The sequence below is a fragment of the Phalacrocorax aristotelis genome, chromosome W, assembly GCF_949628215.1.
Source record: "Phalacrocorax aristotelis chromosome W, bGulAri2.1, whole genome shotgun sequence".
In the NCBI taxonomy this organism is placed as follows: domain Eukaryota; kingdom Metazoa; phylum Chordata; class Aves; order Suliformes; family Phalacrocoracidae; genus Phalacrocorax; species Phalacrocorax aristotelis.
The window spans coordinates 5,023,243-5,043,111 of NC_134310.1; the positions used below are offsets into that span (position 1 = coordinate 5,023,243).

At 47.8% G+C, this 19,869-nt stretch overlaps 2 protein-coding genes across 7 annotated transcripts; one reads left to right on the forward strand and one right to left on the reverse strand.

Moving 5' to 3' along the window:
• Positions 1 to 104: 104 nt before the first annotated feature.
• On the reverse strand, positions 105 to 10,142 carry TPM4 (tropomyosin 4). Of its 6 annotated transcripts, none has more exons than XM_075077702.1 (9): positions 9,765 to 10,142; positions 6,688 to 6,809; positions 3,733 to 3,866; positions 3,338 to 3,455; positions 2,929 to 2,999; positions 2,628 to 2,703; positions 1,945 to 2,007; positions 1,796 to 1,865; positions 105 to 512 (listed from the first exon to the last, which is right to left on the reverse strand). In XM_075077702.1, exons 1-9 carry the CDS (start codon positions 9,880 to 9,882, stop codon positions 430 to 432), a joined length of 855 nt encoding a protein of 284 aa, XP_074933803.1. In that variant the 5' UTR covers positions 9,883 to 10,142; the 3' UTR covers positions 105 to 429. The 6 variants fall into 6 exon arrangements, with proteins under 6 accessions (XP_074933803.1, XP_074933802.1, XP_074933806.1 ...); XM_075077701.1 differs by having other exon boundaries at positions 6,688 to 6,813; positions 9,769 to 10,089; XM_075077704.1 differs by lacking the exon at positions 105 to 512 and adding an exon at positions 1,031 to 1,265.
• TINCR (TINCR ubiquitin domain containing) lies at positions 6,760 to 19,819 on the forward strand. Its single transcript, XM_075077709.1, is given in 3 exon segments — positions 6,760 to 6,837; positions 18,039 to 19,494; positions 19,496 to 19,819. Coding segments are annotated over 2 exon segments (393 nt in total). The 5' UTR covers positions 6,760 to 6,837; positions 18,039 to 19,425.
• Positions 19,820 to 19,869: the final 50 nt, after the last annotated feature.

A 19,869-nucleotide genomic window follows, 5' to 3' on the forward strand; every position in this document is an offset into this window, starting at 1 on the left:
AACGGGGCGGTGAAGCCGGGGAGACGTCACGCCTTTAACAGTCTGCGGGCTCGTGGCGTCACCCGAGCAGAAGCGCCGCGCAAAGAGCGGGAGGAGACGTCGGCACCGTGAGAAATCGTTTAATACGAAACGTCAGCAAGAGGCGCGGGGCGGGGGGTGACGCTACAGCTCAGGAACTGCCGCTGCCGGGGCTTACGGGGGGCTCGGCCGAACGCCGCGGCCACGAAGACCCGCTGGCGCTCTCCTGCGCGCCGCAGGAGCGGGCCGGGGGTCGGGGCCGCCCCGAGTTGCGCCCAGAGCCTCACGTCCGCCCGCGCTGTTCATAACTTGGTTTTCCCAGGACAGAGAGAGAGAAGGAGGGAGGGGAGCGACACGGGGAATGCAGGCACAGGCTCCCGTCCCCGGCGGCTGCCGAGGGCGCTTCCAATCTCATATACAGTTCAGTTCGTTTAGCGTCTGGTCCAGTGTCTGGTGCAGCCCCAAGTTCTCTTCTTTTGCTTGAGCAAGTTTTTCTATGGGAAATAAAATTAAAAAACAAGACTTAAAACACACGTTATTTTACGGCCTGTTCTCCTCAAATAAAAGCGGTGATTACTTACCTTCACATGCAACACAACACTACCACTGCAGCCATAAAACAGGGCCCTTTTTTTGTAATTGCTCCCGTTTAGTGAGGGGTTTGGCCTCGTTTTATGCATAATGTGACAGACTTTGTATTTTAATGTGGGATTTACAGGGCACGTCCTTCGGCGTTTTCATCGCCCTGAGAATTTGTAAGGGGCAGGCGGAGCACGACAACTGTGCATTGTGTGCACGCGCAGCTCTTTGCTGCCACACGCATCCTTGGGAATGCTCCGATTCAGGTGGAACCCTCGGATTCCGATGTCCGCCAGCGTGCCGGATCCTGCCCCGGCTGGCAGGGGCTGAGCGCATCTGCCTGGCCCCGGTGCGAGGGGCTGAGCTTCTTTTCAGTGTCATCACTAGTGCGTTTGAGGTGAATTATATGGAAATAAACCCCAAAAGCTGAAAGGTCGAGGTATCTTGTTTTTATTGAGCTCAGTTCTTACAGAGGAGATGTACAGAAGATCGCTTGTGAAGTGAGGGAAGCGACAGGTATTGCAGGCAAGAAAAGCATAAGCGGCACAGCGGGTCAGACCGGCTCATGGCCCGCCTCGGTGCCCGTCACAAAGAGGTCATGTCATTGAGGGCATGGTCGAGCTCCTCACTGATCGCTTTGTACTTCAGCTTCTGAGCGTACAGCTCATCTATCGGCCAGAGGGCAGAAGGCATGTGTCAGCGAGAAATGCAGAAAAACAGTCCAGAGGAAGAGGCGCACAGGAGGAGAGGCGAGGACAGTCAGAAGGCAGCGGCCAAAGCAGCAGAGGGAAACAAAAGAAGAGAAGAGATGCGTGATTGAGGTATGAAAGCAGAAAACCCCCACAGCTGCCAGGCCAGAAGCTTTATCGACATTTCCTTTTTTTTTTTTAATCTCTCAAAATGATGTTTCAGCAATCGGATTGAGTAGGGCTGTGATCTTGTTATTAACAGAAAGAGTCTGGCCAAAACCAGGTTATTGTAACCAATTTTTTTGTAAGAAAACCTCCTTCAGGAGAAATTCCTCGGCCAGGAGGTGCCGCGCGGGACGGACGCGTCCAGCGGACACCTCACGCTGATGCACCTATACGTCTGACGAGTGCTTCTGTCCTGTCCCGGTAAAACCTAACGCCCACTCCTAGAATTTTGTTTCCTGATTTGAAATAGACTACTTTTAAATGAAACTCGAGTAATTCCATACCTTCCAGGTCATCAATAGACTTTTCCAGTTTGGCAACTGTTCTCTCCGCAAATTCAGCACGAGTTTCAGCCTGAAAAAAATTAAATAGGGTAATTAGATGCTGTGAGAAAAATGATGCCAAACTCCAGTTTGGGGACGGGCAAACTTACTTCTTTGAGCTTGTCAGAGAGAATCTTGATTTCTTCTTCGTATTTATCTTCTTTTTCCGAGTACTGTGAAAACAATAAACACTCCTTAGGGGAAGCTCTAGCAACAATAATAAATGTTTATGAAGCCGTGACCTATTTATAACCACTTTTCCTTTTACAACAGCTGCAAACGCCCCTGCCACACTTTTCCCCTCTTCACCGAGATGCTCCAGACTTGGCTTCATAAACTGTCATGTTTAGACCGGGGACACCCAAGCTCCTTCCTGTGTCACCTTACACCTCAGCGAGCTCGCCTTCTCGTGCAGCACAAGAGCTGAACGTGCAAGAGAACAGGCAGCCTTCCGTACCCATGCAGACTAGCCAGAAACAACTGTTTAATCAAATCACGAGTTTTAACCATTTTCTTTATTAAGAGGGCAAAACCCACAAGAGCAAGATCAGGAAATCCAGAGCAGCCAGGGGCATACTGGGGTGGGACACAGAGATTTGTGTCCTGGTTTTATAATTACCGGATTACGGACTTGGGTTTGGGCTGAACTGATTCAGCGTTCTCAGCAAATCTCCGTTAAGCAGGCAGTCAGCTAAACCCTTTCACTGTCTTTGTATTCCTGGATTATTTCTGTGGGTTTTTATTTACAAGTTTTGACTTTGCCCCTATCCCTTAGTTTATGGCAAGAACCAACCTTTTCAGATTGAGCTTCCAGCGATTTCAGGTTGTTAGTGACGTTCTTTAACTCCTCTTCAAGGTCACTACATTTACTACGGGGGGGGGAAATTTAAAAGTTACTATTGTCCCTTTTATGACTTAGTTTAATTTTTGAGAAGTCAAAAAATACAAGGGATTAAATAATTATGAAGTCTGAAAAGAGAAAATTGGGAATACGGGGTACAAAAAAGCCTGCCTGCCAGCAGGAGAATTTCCTAATGAAGCAGAGCCTTGAGCTTTACGGTTTTCTAAACTTCCACGCATCTCAAGTTACTCACACTTCGGACAGCTCTGCACGCTCTTCAGCTCTTTCCAGCTCACCCTCCAAAATAACCAGTTTACGGGCAACCTGTGAAGAGGGAATAGTGGCATCAAGGCAGTCTGTAATTTCTTACACGTGTCTCTCAGCACTACACTTGTGCTTTCCTTCCTTCTGAATAATGGAATCAAGTTAAAACACACATGCGCAGACCTGACACTTTTTTCCCAAATAAATTACATTTTGCAGTGTTCTCAGCATTAAATATTGAAGGTGCTGCTGAAGTCACTATTCAAACTACTTTTCGGGAACATTCCAAAGTCGAGCCATGACACAGTGAAGAGCGTACACAGAACAACTGAACTAGAGAGTAGCAAAGCTGCTCACAGTCCTCCCGTAACATTTAGTCGTTTCCTTATCCCTTTTACCTCCTCGTATTTGCGGTCAGCTTCTTCAGCAATGTGCTTCGCCTCCTTCAGCTGCATTTCCTGAATTTCCATTTTCTCTTCATCTTTCATTGCTCTGTTCTCAATAACCTTCATTCCTCTGCAGAAGGCAAAGCAAGCATGTTTAATGTAGAAACATTTTAGCACTTTTATCTCAAAGGTCCTAAAGGGGAATTCAGTATTTGTAACCCAAGTGTCCCATCCTGACCATACCCTCCTGTTCTTCAAGGGTAACAGAATTACTCATTCAAGGTAATAAAACCGTTCTGAGTCTCTGACCTGCAGCACACATTGGCACGTGCAGATACTGAACAATACAGGAATATTTTATTGATATATATTACATTTTTTACCAAGAAAAAGAAGAGGAGACACACCTCTCACTCTCATCCGCTGCTTTCTCAGCCTCCTCCAGTTTCTGCAAGGCTGTGGCCAGCCGCTCCTGGGCACGATCCAACTCCTCTTCCACGAGCTGGATACGTCTGTTCAGAGCTGCCACCTCACCTTCAGCCTGTGTGAAACACAACCACCCAAAACCCCAGTCACACACACGCCGGGTGCTGGCTGAAAAACGTTCTCAACTAATCAGTCTCCTTAAAACCGCCACGGCTTCTCCTCAGTAACCGCAGGGAAGCTCTAGGAGCCTTTCTGTCTCTGCTTTTTGTTTGGTTGAGCCATGGCATCTCAGGAATTTCAAGGTATGGAGTATGTGCTTCTCCTTTCTTTTTTTAATGGCGCTTATCCTGCCACACAGGGAAGGATTAGACACCAATTGCCAACAGAGAACTATCTGCACATCCCTTCAGAGGGCAGGATCTACCCAGAGGATTCAAAAGCTAAAACCCAAACTGTTTCCATAGTGGCTTGTTCCAAAGTTGATTTTGATGTTCCTGGTTTCATCACACATAGCAATATCCTGTCACAGCACGCTGCTGCCGTTAAAGCATTATCCATTACGGGCTCCTTTGCCCGCAAACGCTATTCAATCTTTACGCGGTCAGCTGGGCAGGCACAGTTGGCCTCAGCATGGGAGAGTCAGTCATCTTTGTAACGTAAAGAGGGCAAAATTAGATATGTTCTTAAAATAAGTTCACTTCCCTTTTTCATTGCTTCCTGTGGTACTTAAGGAATTAGGCAGAAAGCATTTCTTAATAATAACGTCTGTTTATGTATTATTGAATAAACTGCACAGTAATTGGAAGCACTATTAATGTTTAAAAAACAGACTAGATAATAAATGGAGAGGTTGTTGGGAGAAAAAACCACTTTCACGGGCTATGGATCCTGGCAGGGCAATTGTTTTATGCTTTATGTTAAACACTTTGAAGAAATATTTGTTTTGCTGCAGCTTCTCAGATCTGGTTACTGACTACCCCTCCTGCTCTGGAGGAAGTGGTTTCCATGCATTGCTGTACCATCTTGGAAAGGATCTCAGCGACTCATCCAAATGGAAGCTGACCCAGGATTCCTCTAGCCACAAATTATCCAGCATTTCATCTGTTTTCTACCCAGCGCTATGTGTTTAACTTTCTCAATTTACACACAAAGCATCGGTCATGTAGAAAACTGGCATCTGTTGTGTGGCAGTCTGCAACTCCTTCCACTAGACAGGCCACTTTTAAGTCATATTTTAGTTAAGCAAAATTCCAAAGCTCTGGAGACGGGGCCACTGGGAAGCTGGAGTTAGTCTGGCTCCACCTCTCCCAGAAGCAGCCTGCAGTCCTTATACGGTAAAACTAACTTGCTGACGTGATAAAATAGCAGGAAGATGCCGGGAAGGCTGATCACACACAAATCTAAGTGAAACCAGCTGTCCGGCCCCGGGAGTGCCGCACACTAGTGGAGAGTTCTCATTTCTCTGTGAAAACCAGGAGGGAAAGTTATTTTCCAGCAGTTCGGTCATTTCCCAGCTGTGCTGGAGCCAGCGGTGCGGCGCCGAGAAGCGGGAACTCCCCGCTCGTTGTCACGCAGCGCTTTTTCCTAATTAAACAGCCATTTCCTACTAAACTCGTAACCCCTTCCCGACGCCGACCGGTGCTGGCAGGGCCCCTTCCGAAGGGGACGGCCCCGAAGCGCGATAAGCAGCGGGCGCCTGGGACGAGCCGCCGCCGCGCCCGGCGACTCCGCAGGACGGTGCGGGCGAGGCGCTGCGGCAGCGCCGGCGGCTCCCGCAGAGAGTTTGCGGAGCGGAGCAGCGAGGGGGGGCAGCTGAGGGATGAAGGCAGCCGGCGGCCGAGCCGTCCTCCAGGAGCAGGGGAAGAGCCAGGCGCGCCCCAGCGAGAGAGAGCCAGAGAGAGGAAGGAAGGAGCAGGGCAGCCCGGGAGAGAGCGACCGAGAGAGGCGAGCAGGCAGCCCGGGCGGTCTCACTTTCTCCCGCAGGTCCCGTTCCAGGTCCAGCTCCCGCTGGAGGACCTGGGCGCGATCCTCCGCTTCATCCGCCTGTTGCTGCAGGCACTGGATCTTCCTCTTCACCGCTTCCAGGGAGCTCGGCGCGGCCATGGGTGCGGCGCTGGCGGCGGGCAGGGCGCGGAGGTGCTACACGTGGCGGCGCGCGGCCCCGCGCCTTTCAATGGGCCGGTGACGTCACGCGGCTGGAGGTGGAGGTGGTGGTGGTGATGTAGCAGCGAGGAGTCGGCGCAAGCAGCGCCGGGACGGTCGCGTCCCGGGGCCGCCCCGCCCGTTTTCCCCCGGCATCCCGCGGCGGGCCCCGCCGCAGCCCCCCGCCTGCGCCGCGACCCGGTGGTCCGGTGCCGCCGGGCTCCCCGCGTCACCCTGAGTACCCCGAACGGGGGGGTTCAGCCAACGCCGCCGGTCCTGCGCTCCCTGTTCGTTACTGCTGTGTCTGGGCCCGCGCAGGCGAGGGAGAAGCTAAACCGGGCCGTTCTGACGGCAAAACGAGTGCAGCTGGGCAGCTGGGACTCGTTTTAAGGCCGCGGTGTGGCCAAAGCCATCCTTACCCCACAGCAGATCCCTGCTTCTGCCCCAGCTTTCCTGAAACATCACCATTCGGTTTACTTCAGTTAAAGGAGGTTTCACCTTTCCTGAAGAATTCCCACCCACAAACGCTTCCCCCCCCGTTCGCAAACCCCCGACGGGTGCAGTGCTACCGACTGCCCTTGGGCTCCCATTAAGCCCCGAGCGGTGCTCAGCGCAGAACAGCCCAAGCTCATTTCAGCAGAGTGGGTGGGAGACTTTTGTACTTGACACGCAACAAGCGCCCTTCCTGTCCCCGATCAAAGTACTGCAATACAAAAATTCTCAGCAATTCTTACCTCAGCGCACGGCAAAACACAGAGCACAGTCACAGGCAAATGTTAGCTGTAGGTACGTACGTCAGTGGCTTTCTTCTCAGCCTGCTCTAGTTTTTCCTGGGCATCTTTGAGAGCCTCCGAGTACTTATCCAGCTCATCTTCAGTTCCTTTCAGCTTCTTCTGCAGAGCTACCAGCTCATCCTCTACCTTTCAAGAGAGAAAAACCCCAAAGTGAGCATTCTGATGTATGATCAGTTAAAGTTTAATATGGTTAAAACCTCCTTTTACTATTTGTTTTAACCTAGCATAACATACAAAGAGTCACGAAAGACCAGATCAAAGTTCTGCTGGGGCAAGGAGGCTGAGAATGACCGGTAGCAGTTGCCAGGGGAAGACAACTGGAAACGCATCATTCCCTGCCACTGCACACACGGGAGCTGCTTTAATACATAACTTGGTATAAGCCCTTCTTTTGGACCCCTCAGGACAAGAAGGACCTTGAGGTGCTGGAGCGTGTCCAGAGAAGGGCAGCGGAGCTGGGGAAGGGTCTGGAGCACAAGTGTGCTGGGGAGCGGCTGAGGGAGCTGGAGGGGGGTTTAGCCTGGAGAAGAGGAGGCTGAGGGGAGACCTCGCTCTCTGCAGCTGCCTGAGAGGGGCTGGAGTGAAGGGAGGGTTGGTCTCTGCTCCCAAGTCACTAGTGACGGGACAAGAGGAAGCGGCCTCAAGCTGCGTCAGGGGAGGTTTAGGTTGGATATGAGGGAAAATGTCTTCCCTGCAAGAGTGGTCAGGCACTGGCACAGGCTGCCCAGAGAGGTGGGGGAGTCACCATCCCTGGGAGGGGGTTCAGAAAATGTATAGACGTGGCACTTTGGGACATGGTTTAGGAGGCCTGGGGGTGTTGGGGTGAGGGTTGGACTTGATGATCCTGGAGGTCTTTTCCAACCTTAATTATTCTGTGATTCTATGATTTCTATTTTGGACTCCACAACACCCTGCAGCAGTTAACTCTACAGCATAATTATTAATGTTTTAAAATTATGTCCTTGTGTTTGCTCTAACATTATGACCTGTTGATTTATTAGGAAATTATTCAATTCCTGTAGCACTAGGAAAACTGAATGGTCGATCCCTAAGCATCTTTTGCCAAACGTGACACTCTGGAAGTGGGAGGGAGCAGGCCTGGCCCGCGACAGACCCTGCTGCAAGCGGGAGGTGGGGCTCCATGACCTCCGGAGGCCCCTTCCAGCCTCAGTTATCCTCTGGCTGATTGTGGGCCAACAAGGTATGCTCCATCCTACCGTGAGGTCCAGGCTCTCTCCTCCATACCATATAAATCCATATTGTACACTGGCATGGTACTATTTATAACCTGCTGGGAGACTGGCTAATGACAAACTCTTTCATGCTCCCTGAAGAATTCACATTATCAGGAGGCTCGCTGCTGATAAGGGCACGCCTGCAAACCCATCTGCTCCGTTGTTTCATTTGCAATACAAAACAGTTCAGTCCGCAGAGAAACCGATTTCACCAGTCACCTCCACCTTCACATAAATGTAGTCTATCAAAATAGTTCACTCAAAATAGCTTGTGTTTTAGCACACTGACTTTCTTCATTCTAGCTTCAGGGATGGCTCTAACGACATTTTTGGTAGCGTGCTATTCTTGAACGTTGTTATGTTGCTATACTTTTACTCAGAGTAAGCAGAGAGCGTGAGAGAACTGAATATGCTGGCTTGGACGCTTTGACAGAGGGATGGTAAGCAGGATGAAGGAGGCGGTGCTTACTTTGTGCATGACATTAAAATCACTACTTGAGTACCGTGCCCATGTTAAAAAAACAAACTGAAAAATTTGAAACAATTCAGAAAAGATCAAATATTTGTTTGTCTCTTTTAGCTTTTTATTGTGAATTACCCTCATATGGATACTTAAAAATTCCCACAAGTGTGTCATTTATCACTCCTTAGGAAATCACCTTTGATAACTAAATGGAAAGGAAGGCTGAGCATTCCATCACCATTAACTGCTCTGAGTAACAATCTGCTGTGGCTGTTTCTGAGGGCAGAAAGATTAGCTGGGGAAACTGTGGCCCAGCAGAACAGCATCTGATCAACACCTCTGAAGCTAGGAAAGAAACAGGGACTGCGCGCACGGGGCCATGTGTGCCGCTTGTAGAAGCTTACTGTAACGACACGGGAGAGACACGGAGTTTTCCCGGTGGAGAGGGAAGACAGCAGCAGCTGCCCCTTCTGGAAACTTTTTTTCCTGTTGCTTTAACTAAAGGGATGATCAGTTGAAAGCTTAGTTATATTGCCCAGGATCTCAAACTGAACTTGAACATAAGAAATATTCAGCCAAATGAATGCTAATAATGTATTATAGCAGTCTGGAAGATGCAGTAGAAGCAGCCACATTTAGAGGATGTAAAAGGAAAAGACATGGTAATTTTACAGGAAGCGCTATAAGAAACTTGAACGTAGTCAATTTACATTTCAAGATCGTTCTGAAAATACTGTAGCTCAAATATGAGGTAGATGCCCATAATAAAGAACACTGAAAAGCAAAATGATGTGGAAATGTTACCAGTATAATTCAGTTAAAAGAAGAGCTTTCAAATTAAGATATTTCTGATTATTCTTAACAAGAAAATAATACAACATTATCTACTCTTCAGTCACAGCTGGTACCTCTGAGGGGCACTTTGTATGCCAAGGACTAGCCAAGTGAACTTTATTCATTCACTTCAAGGAGAGGCTCCAGCAATGTTTAGGCACAGCTGACTTCAGGAGGTATGAACACTAAACCTGCAGGTGTTCAAGGTACACAGCTTTGATTTTGAGTATGTGAGGGCTCTTCTATGGAATCACAAGCACAAGAAAATGAAGGCAATTATGTAAGATTCAAGAAAACTTAAGACAAAGTACTTGTAATAATCTGTAGATAGTGCTAATTTTGCAAGGACTTGGATGGCTGAAAAGAGAGGTTAATACCTAGCCCTGGCTGCATGAGTGTAACGTCACAAAAAGGCAAGAGACTTCAAAAGATTAACAGAAAACCCAACTTCAAATTACTTTGCTTTCTGAATCAGTAAGTTGCAACATAGTATTTTGTTACACTTATTTCCACAGCGCATACACAATCAGGGATTTTATTTCTACTTACCTGTTTGCATTTGTCCTCCGCTGCCTTCTTATCCGTTTCAGCCTGCTCTGCTCTGTCAATGGCATTCTCCTTGTCTAACTTCAACATCTGCATCTTTTTCTTGATAGCTTCCATTTTTGCTAAGGGATAGGTTGTATCTGTCACGCAAGTGAAAGAAGTCTGACAGGTAAAGTTTAAGATTTTTTAACAGCTTGGGCAGAGAAAGAAGTTGTACCCAGCCAAGTCACAGGGAAAATGAGCTCAAGCGGTTGTAGAGAGCTTTAAACCCAGAGACCCCTGCACAAAACCCAGATCTATTGACCTCTTCTCTGATCTTTCATACACAGCTTTTCTAAGGAATGAGCTGGAACAGACTCACTAGAGGAATCTCCACTACTCCATCATCTCCTTATTTGGGTCCTGTTTTCTTAAAGAGAAAACTGTTTCCATTTTTAAGCTTCTGACAGAAGCAAAAGCGTTGACATACGAACACATGCTTGAAAGCAAGCTTATTAGCACCCCTCTGTGTTTGCAGAGCTATTAAACAGCCCAACAGATCTATGAGGATGGCCTGGCTTCTTATAATAACAGCATAAGACTAATGAAGGAAAGGGAAGGATCTTTTTGGATTACTCCAAAATAAATTCATGCAAAAAAATATATCTACACTTAAGAGGTAGCTAAATTTATGTTATAAAAAGATGCAGTATATGTAATGAGACAGCAGGTTTTTTGCTGTGAATGTAAGCACTGGTGTTAAGGAACTTGCTACAATCTGTAACAGTATAATACATAACAGAGGTCAGATTTAGATCCCAAGTTCAGGAGCAAAGGCATTCAGTAAGTTTGAGTGCCTGTCTCTGAAATTTCACTCACTAAATACTTAGGGAACTGAATAATACTCCTGAAGTTGCAGTCTGATGAGCACTGTAAATTAGTTCTGCTGCTGCATGAAGCAGTCACCTTCTCTCTGTCAGGCAAGAGTAGGCTCTGGCAAGAACATCAAGAGCAGCTCCACTGAGGACACCAACAAGAACATCCAGCAGCACTGGGATGAGCCCTGTGTCCTTTCCCAGCCCTATTAAACACACCCCCATGCCCCGACTGCCCTCTCCCATCCCTCCATGTGCTCTAGTTTAGCTTTACAGCCCATGACACCTACTTTGTCCTGACTGCAGCAAGGGCTTACTTCACTTCCCAGAGGGGTCTGAAAGCACTTGTTGAGTTTGCTACACAGGGGGACCTGCATGCCCTCATGTTCCCCCACTTCCTTCCCAAATTCAGGTCCCATTAACCACCCCACGGTCCTTTACCCCGATTCTGCCCATCCTGCTCCCCACAGCCCCATGCTCCCTCCCAGGCCACACACAGCCCAGACTCCTTGCCCACTTCACAAACCCTGTCAGGCCTTCTCTCAGAAGTGCTCACAGCATCCCCAGCTATGAGGGGCACCAGGAGACTCAGCACAAGACCCAGGAACTCCCCCATCCTCTGGGGAGAGCTGGCATGGCACTGAAAGGCCTTCAGGAGACACATCTGAGGAGAAATTGCCCCTTATTTATCAAAGGTTAATGGCGGAATAGACGCAAAGCCCATACCAGCACAATGCCCATGAGGAGAGCCAGAGCCCCACCAGGCCAGTCAGAGCACATGCTAGGCTGCTCAGGCTGCCTTTTGTGAGAGATTTACTGCTGTTTCGATTCAAAATAAAAACAATGCTGACACTGATACCAAGACCTCAACCCCCGGCGGACCCCCCCCCCGCGCCCTGACAAAGAGGGGTCCGGCCCCCCCATCCCAAGATGGCTGCCGGGAGACGCCCCCAGGGGCCCTGGTCGGGCGGTGCCAAGATGGCGGCGCGGCCGAGGACTACACCTCCCAGAGGGCTGTGCGCACGTCGGGCCGGGCCCGACCGGTACCTGTGCCTCCATCCCTCATTAACGGCAATTAAATAACCCCGACTCCGGCCTCTTGGCGGGTTTTTCCCCCATATATAAAATAATGCTTTAAATTTTTTAATGGCTGTAAATTGAGTGTTCACTGGGAAACCGGTGCTGGCTTTTCCTGACTCTGTGTACCTGTACTCCTCGGCATGTCTCACAGAACTAAATGGTCTTTTCCCCCCGAAATTGGCATATTTGCCCCCTTTCTCTGGCCCGCAGGTACTGCTGCAACAAGGTGGCCTCACGGGCATTTTTTTTTTTGTCTGATCATGCTGTCGCTGGCATCCTGCCTCCAGACCGGACCCCGTGTGGGTGTACCTGCCACCCCACCGTGAGGGGTGGATGTGCCACAGGCCCTGTTTGTAGCTCTTTTTCAGAAGGAGCAGGTTTTGGGATGCAGCTTTGGAGACTTATCAAATAGGGGAGAAAACGGGGGGGAAGGACTGCATTAGCCCCATCTGACCTGGCACGTGGGAACTTGTGCAATGGAGGCAGATGCAAGACCATGCGTGCCTCTCCCTGGGACTACAGCTGCATGCAGCCTTAGGTGCGTGTTTTGAGCTGTTTCTATGGCTGCCCTTGCAGCCTCTTCATAATTTCTGATTATTGAGATGAACAGAGGTGGCTTTCCAGCCAGCTCACCAGCCCCGTTCCTGCTGCAGGCTTGGGCAGGCTCAGAATCGGGGCTGGGGAAGTGAACACTGAACAAGACTCCTTTGCCTTTGTATTTCTACTGCAGGAAGATAATTTTTCTGATCAACTCCGTAGCATGACTCAGAGCCACATTTAGAAAGGAACATGTCACCCTGTGTAGCCCTTCAACCAGGTACATTCCCTTCTTCCTCTCCCTGCTTCATGAACTGGAGAGAAGTACCTGAAAATTTCACTCTGGTCTCTCAGTAATGATAATCCTATCACTCTCATCCCCTCTGGCTTTCATTAGCTTGGGAAACAGTGAGCAACCAAGACAGAAAGAAGAGCCCTCCAAACCATTCTTTTTTTTCATGCAAGCAGGAGGTCGTTATAAGGAGTTCCTTTGTTTTTCCTTTTCTTTCAGATTGTTTGGGCCTATAGCAAGGCTTGGCAAGGTTGGGTGTGTAAATATGAGAGGATACCAGAAGGAAATGAAGTTGGATTGTTCGAGTGTGTGCTCATTTCTTTGGCATCATGCTGCATGGGAAGCGTGTTGCAGCAGGCATTTTAGACTGGGGTTGTACCTGTGGCCTGACGTCTGGCAGGTTTCAAAATTTTCGATGCTCTCAATCCCAACTCCTTTTTTATTGCCCAGAAGTTAGCTGGGACCCACACAATGTCCCATTTCACTATCTGGGAAAAGCAGACACTTTTTCGCCACAGCTCCTGCTGCATTCTAAACTCCTGGTCATAAAAGATCACCCACCTCTCTTTCACACCGACCGAGCTTCAACTCCTCCTCATACACAAAGCTGCATGTGTGAAGGCTAGAAACATTTCAAAGCAGAAGAAAGAAGCTGTTGATAATCCTTTACCAAATTTCTTTCAGTTTCTTAATATAAGTGTCTCCAAATAGTCCACTCTCTTGTAAATTTTCTGTTCTAGAAACTATATAATATGGTGTATCATTAGCAGCGCACTGTAGCAAAGGGGGCACTAGAATGACCATTAAACTTGTCTATTCCTTTTAAATGACAAAAATCTGTAAACCCTCAAATCTCACTGAATTCCTTTTCTTTGTGGGTATTCCCTGCAGGGCCACATCCCAGCATTGAAGGGTATGGCAGGGCAGTAACAATCTGTAATACCCGCTTCCTGATACTTTTTTCATTAAGTATCCATTACTCACCACAGCTACAGACAAGGTACTGGGTGACCAAAATGGTAGATCTACTCTTCCCGTGCTAGATCCAAGGGGAATTCACCTCTTTTCTTAAATAATCCTGGTTATCTGCATTTGCCAACAGGGTCTTGAACACTGAATTTGATCCTGTTTTGAATAGGATGTCAGAATTCACTAGGCACCTGAAACATGCACCTGCTCGGGAAGCCTGTCTCACTGCCACTATCTGGTACACCAGAAGAAAGCAAAAATCCATCATATATGCATGTTAACATTCCTGGCTAATACAGAATGGAGTGGAAAGGATGCCAGAAGAGGAGGAATCAGCAGCCCCTATCCCAAGACTTTGGCTACCCTTCCTGTCTCTGGGCTGGCTGTATTGCCTTCACTGGTGAGACCCATTCTGTTGCAGAGAAGGGTCTACCTTTAGACCAAAGGGCAATCATCCCTATGGACCATCCTCTCTTCAGTTACTTTGCTATTATAGCCCGTTTCTGGTCCACAGTGAAAGCTGTAAGCTCTTTCTTACCATTAGATGGCAATATAGATCCACAAATCCTCTTTCTTCCTTGAGCCCCTGGAAAACCATCCTGCTGCTGGTGGAACGGCTGGTAGAGCCTCAAATCTTCTATCTCCGCCTACCTCACCTTTTAAGACTGAGGCATCCTGAATTTGTTTCACCTGCAAACGAATGGAGCTGGGATGCCAGCTCCTCTGGAGTCCTCAGTTGCATGAGTGATCGCTCTCTCTCCATCTAGGGCCCTCCTTTGTGCACAGAGGTTTTTTTTGCTCTTCCAGCAATTAATTAATTTGTCTCTTGTTTTGCTGTTTCCACAAGACATTTCAGCTGTCTTGCTTGTTTCTCAGTTTACTGCCAAACCTGGTATGCGAGCGAGTCATGGCCTGCCGCAGGCCAAACCCTGGAGGATACAGACTTCTTCCTAGGGTCATGAATCTCCCGTCTGGGAAGTTATAAAGAACTGCAGTGAGAAATAACTACCACCACAAAATGCTTTCCCCCATATCCATTTTTCAGCTTTTCCATTGTCTGCACTTGACTGGTTCATTTAACATCTGTGTACTGGGTTTTTTCCTTCACATTTCCCTTTCCACCAGAAAATGTTACCAACTCACATCCAACTTTTGCTCAGACAACTTGCAGGTTCATTTGTGTTCCAAAACCAGGCAAGTTTGCTCCTTCAAAGCTGAACATACATAGCTTTTTTTTTTCTGGAGCTTGTTTTAAGTTCAGTCCCATGCAAACAGAGTCCACCAGCTCCCAGTAACGCAACATTGATGCTGGGCAGCTAGCCAGGGAAGTTGTAGAATCTTCTGGAGTCCAATTCTGATACTGCAGCAGGATCTGTCTGGCTTCAGCTGCGTTCGTGGCAGAAATCCTCATATGTAACAAAAAGAATGAAAGGAGGATCAACTCCCCTTTTTGAGACATCTTTTAAAAAAAAAATCCTGGTATGCTGCGGGGGCAGATGGAGAGCTCCTGACTGTTGTCTGGAATGGGGCAGGATGACAGGGACATTTTCCCCTGTGCCAGGCAAGGATGGGAGACTGTGGCTGGGAATTCAGAGAGGCCGTTTGGCCTGGGAGCACAGGACCCTATAGCTTGACAGGCAGATGCCAGGACAGAGTCAATGCAGAGACTGTCACTTTCCCTTATTACTCACACCTCCCGTATATGTGACCAGAAGCACATTCCAGCTTTTCTGGATTTTAAATGGTCTAAACAATGAGGGTTTGCCCTAATCTCCAGGAGAAGTGCTTCTCCATCATAGAAAGGCTCTCTTTATTCCTTGTGTGCAAGAAGTTATTAGTATTCCTAAGCACTCTTGCAGATGTGAGCAGTATGCGGTAGATAAGTTATATCAGGAGAAAGCGTTATCGCTTGGGCTTACATATTTTGTGCTTATCCATTGGACTGTAAAAAGCTGTTGCATTTAATTACCCATTTTTCAAAGCATTTATTAATCATTTATTAGCTCTTTGTTCATTTGCTGTAGATGTAACTTGACATATAAAGTGAGCCCAGTCATTTTATAACCAAGCACATCTCAGGAGGAGGAAAGCACTGGGAGATAGAAAAGTCCTTACTCATCTTACCTGTAAAGCACTTGGCACACAGTGGTACAGCTCTAGCTGGGGCCTCTGGCTACTTCAGGAATATAAATACTAGCACATTAAGCTGCCCCATCACCTGAGATATCTGGGGCACTGAATGAATTAGGTGACAGGCTGCATCTTGCACTGGAGACTTCTAACCTTAAGTTATCACTGTCAAGCCTCAAGACTTGTCCTGCATGGCCATTCACTCCCTGTGAGCGAACTTTTCCCAGCCCCGTGCTCCCCAACACCCAGTGTGGGTCTCAGAGCTCACAATGCTGCAGCCTTCCCCCTGCACCATCATTTAACAGAGCAGGAGGGCAATCACGGCCTAGAGAAGGTGCCCGCCAGCAGAATCGTGTACTAAGGGGAGTCTAACACGAAGCCCCTCTTTGATACCGAGTGTTGTAGAGTTGCAGGTGTAGCACGGTCAATCTGACAAGGGCAGTCATCTCTCACGCTTTGTCCCTTGTTGTCTATCTGCTCCCATACACAAACTCACCCCAAACAAACATCAGAGGAAAATCCTTAGTGTTCAGCATTATTGACCACAAGTCCTGGGAGCAGAGAGCTTCAGGAAACAGCAAAGTATCTCCCTTGCCTGAAAGGCCAGCACTGTGAGCGTGGTTCCCCAAAGACATATAGGCTCTGCCAGGGGAATCAGAGTCAAATTTCCCCCAGATGTTGCAATTTCCCTATGGTTGCTACCAGGAAATCAAGAAACCTTTATTTTCTTGTAGAGCAACATCCCACTTCTCCTCTGTTGTCCTCTGCAAGGAGAGCAGCACAGCAAGCAGCAAAACACAGCCACTGCCAAAAATGCAAACAAACAAAACCCCACGAAAACCCCCACATCCCTTAAGAAATGAGTGTCTCTGTTCTGGCATTATAAGAAGACATTATAAGGCCCAGGATCACCTCAACCAGCTTGAGGCATCTTAATGAAGCACCTAATGTAGGCAAGTTTTTCTCTTTTACTCTAGTCAATGGAGTAAGGAAGCTTTGAGAACAGAAGAGGAGACAATGTTTTATAAATGCTGTTGCTTTATTTCTTCACCCACCTGGGTTTTAAATTGCTTTTCGGGCTTTCCTAATAAATGCTTCTCTGAATGTTTGTGTGTCTTCTGTCTGCCCTCAATATAGGGAAAATCTTATGTCAACAAGTTTTATTTGATTTGTAAATAATGCCAGACTGACATATTATCACCGATTCTCAGAACTCTGACTCCGTGTCTTGTCCTCTAGATATGACATGCCAGAGACATCACCCAAGTAGGCATGGTAGGGGATGGGGATTGACATAACTTTGAGGAAAGACCATCTAGAACTTTATCCTGTACCTCTGTTTAGCCCACAAACCGTCAGGAGCTGGTGAAATAATTGCTTTGGACAGATAATAAAACATCCTCCAGCAAAACTAAGGTACTTAATATACTGCCCATGTCAATTTCCCTTATTTCTGCTGTCCTCTTGCTTTTAATAATGGTTTAATGAAAAAATCAAAATTAATTGGAACTGGCATTAGACATTCACGTGTTCCAGTGACGGTTTCACTGCTTCAATATTTCATAAGCTGACTTCGCTGCTATGCTTCTCCTTACCCTGGCTTTCATAGGCTAGAATATAATCTCTTTTCATAAAATGAAGGGTCCTAGTATGGGCAGGTGGGGGTACCTGAGAAAAGTTTGCAATGACGTCATAGGCAGAGAAATAAAAATAATAGCTGTGTTTTCTTTCTGCCGCCATCCCACCTTTCTATGTAATGATACACATCTGAGCCTTGTCTGGAAAGAGCTGTCCTAAAAATAAACAGGAGCTGTCTGAAAGGTGTCTGAGGGAGGTATTTGGCAGCTGCCAGGCTGTCACGTATGCTAGAAGGATGGAGCTGATGGACTCGCTGACACCAGACGGGCTCTGCTGAAATGAGAACACCTTATGCATCCCTTGGCACTCACTGGGCAAATTCTGTTGGCCGGAGCCATCAGACCTCAGTGTGTCTGGGGCCTGATCCAGTTCTGGCTGCCATCAATGAGACTGTGCCCTTGGATTGCAGTGGGAATTGGATCAGACCCTTGCTTTACTCCTGAGACTCTGGCTTTACACCAGAGATGAATTTTGGCTCCCCAAGTGAATGTGATGCAATGGAGAAGGATATGCCAGGCTCCAGGCTTGAAGGTTTCTGTAAGTCTCTGAAAATGAGACCTCTAACTGAGATGCCTAGATGTGGGGACCAGAGCCCAGCCTTTGACTTTTTTGTTCTAGCAGCTTTGCACCACTCTGTGCCTCAGTTTCTCCTTCTCTAATGGGGGTGGTGGTGTCCCGTCTTCAAGAAGATTATTGACATATCTGTAGATCCAGGCACTTTTAAATGCTTCCAGACCATGACTGTGCTAAAAGCTGTTCCTATTTCCCACAAGGTGCTTAATGGACACGCATTACACCATGCAGCAGTCACAAGGTGATCAAACAGAAACACGAAGGCAAGACATGACTCATCTCAAGCCTTTGCAGCAACTCAGTGGCAGAGTGATGACCCAAGAATCCCAGTCCCCACCAAAACAATCATACCTTTACAGTGACTGAATCTGGAAGGAAAATCTTGCTAGCAGAAGCCTCAGTTCTTCTCAAGCGCACAGGGAAAGCTCCATTGCCTGCAGTGTCACTGAAGATATTTGCTGCTGTTCTTGGCAGAGACATAATGTGCTGGGGAGGGAGAAAGAAGGGAGGTGTGAAGACAGGGTGGAAACCTCCTTGTTTCTCAATGGGAGCTGACTGCTGCCGTATCTGAAAATCTGTTTGTTTTGTTATCTAATGGGCAAGAGCAGCCCCTTTTTAGTGAAGAGCAGGCTCTGAAGTAAACTATCTTGCAGTACTTTGGTATGAAAATACTGGTCTGCATTGAGAAGGATGGACAAGGGAATTAATTCCTGTAATATGGGCTACAGGAAATTACCTACAAGATAAGAGGGTGACTTGAGCTTTTTTGAGAAAAAGAAAAAAAAAGACTTCCTTATCTTGATGATGTTTGCTCTGAAGTACCATCTTGTGACTGCCAGAGTCTGCCTTGCAGGATTGTTCAATTACAGCCAGCTCCCATGGCTTATTCCCCTTGGTATTCCGAGGCCTCTGTTGCCACCGGTTTGCATGGTGTGCCTCCAGCCTCGTGCTGCTCTTCCCGCTCACGTGCCAGAGCAGGATACGACCAGCCCTTCAATTAGGCAGGGATCTGAAAGGAAGAGGAAATCAAGATGATAAACCAGTGAGGAGCACGTGCAAGTAAATATTAGATATCTAATGGTATGACGAGCAATGGATGAATCCTGCCCCTTTTGGAGGGTCCCAGCCTGTTTGCCTACAATAACTACACAAAACTCCTAGGGGGAAACTGCACTGCACCAATGAGGGGTGTTCACACCAGCCAGGCTCTGTGTCTCCTTCAGGGTGCTCTGACTCTCCCCCATGAGGAATTTTTCACTATGACGAGTACTCTTCATTAAAATGGCCGTGGTAAATAGCTGTGAGGTTCCTCAACGCCTACTTTGTTGAACTGATCTGCTCCACAGCTACCAGCTTTTTAGAGCATGAGACATGAGGTTACTAAACCCATTCATTTCTCACATGCACCCACGTTTCTAATGGCTATGGAGATCCAGCTTTAAAGTCTTCTGAGAGTCATTGGAATGAAGAGCACTTTGTGAAGACGTTATAATTATAATGGGATTTGGGGGTGTGTGGAAATGATTCATGGAGACGTTTCCCAGCAGGCTCTTGGAGCCAGGTGAGCTCTTCCCTGGAATGTGAAGCATGCAGCACGGCAACTGGGAGGAACAGGTTTGGCAGGACATTTTAAGTTGTTCAGAGCCACATCTCTGCTTTACCGACCTCCCAGCTGGATATTCCTCTCTGCCACACTGGCCCTGGTGAGCTGGAGAGGATGGACACGCTGCGAAGAAGCCTTTCTCGCTGGAAGAGGTACCACATTAAGGTGCACCTGGCTGACGAGGATCTGATGATGCCCCTGACGGTCAAGCCCAGAGACACAGTGATGGACCTACGGGCTCACTTAGTACGGGAGGGCATCACTTCCTGGAAGAAGACATTTTATTACAACTCCAGGCAGCTCGAGGAGCACGAGACTCTCAAAGAAGCCAATATCCAGAATGGCTCTGTCCTGCTTCTTGTCAGCAATAAAAGGTAGGCAAGGAGTTTGTCTGCAGTGGAGGCGGTGCAAAGGAAGGGGAATGTTCT

Excerpts from the sequence above, each read along its gene's own strand:
- TPM4 (XM_075077702.1), bottom strand. The coding sequence starts at position 9,882 with ATGGAAGCTATCAAGAAAAAGATGCAGATGTTGAAGTTAGACAAGGAG. Across the intron at positions 6,810-9,764 it reads GGACAAATGCAAACAGGTAA|AGGATGAGCTGGTAGCTCTG; the intron begins GTAGAAATAAAA and ends CTTGAAAGGTAG. Across the intron at positions 3,000-3,337 it reads CTGACCGCAAATACGAGGAG|GTTGCCCGTAAACTGGTTAT; the intron begins GTAAAAGGGATA and ends CCCTCTTCACAG.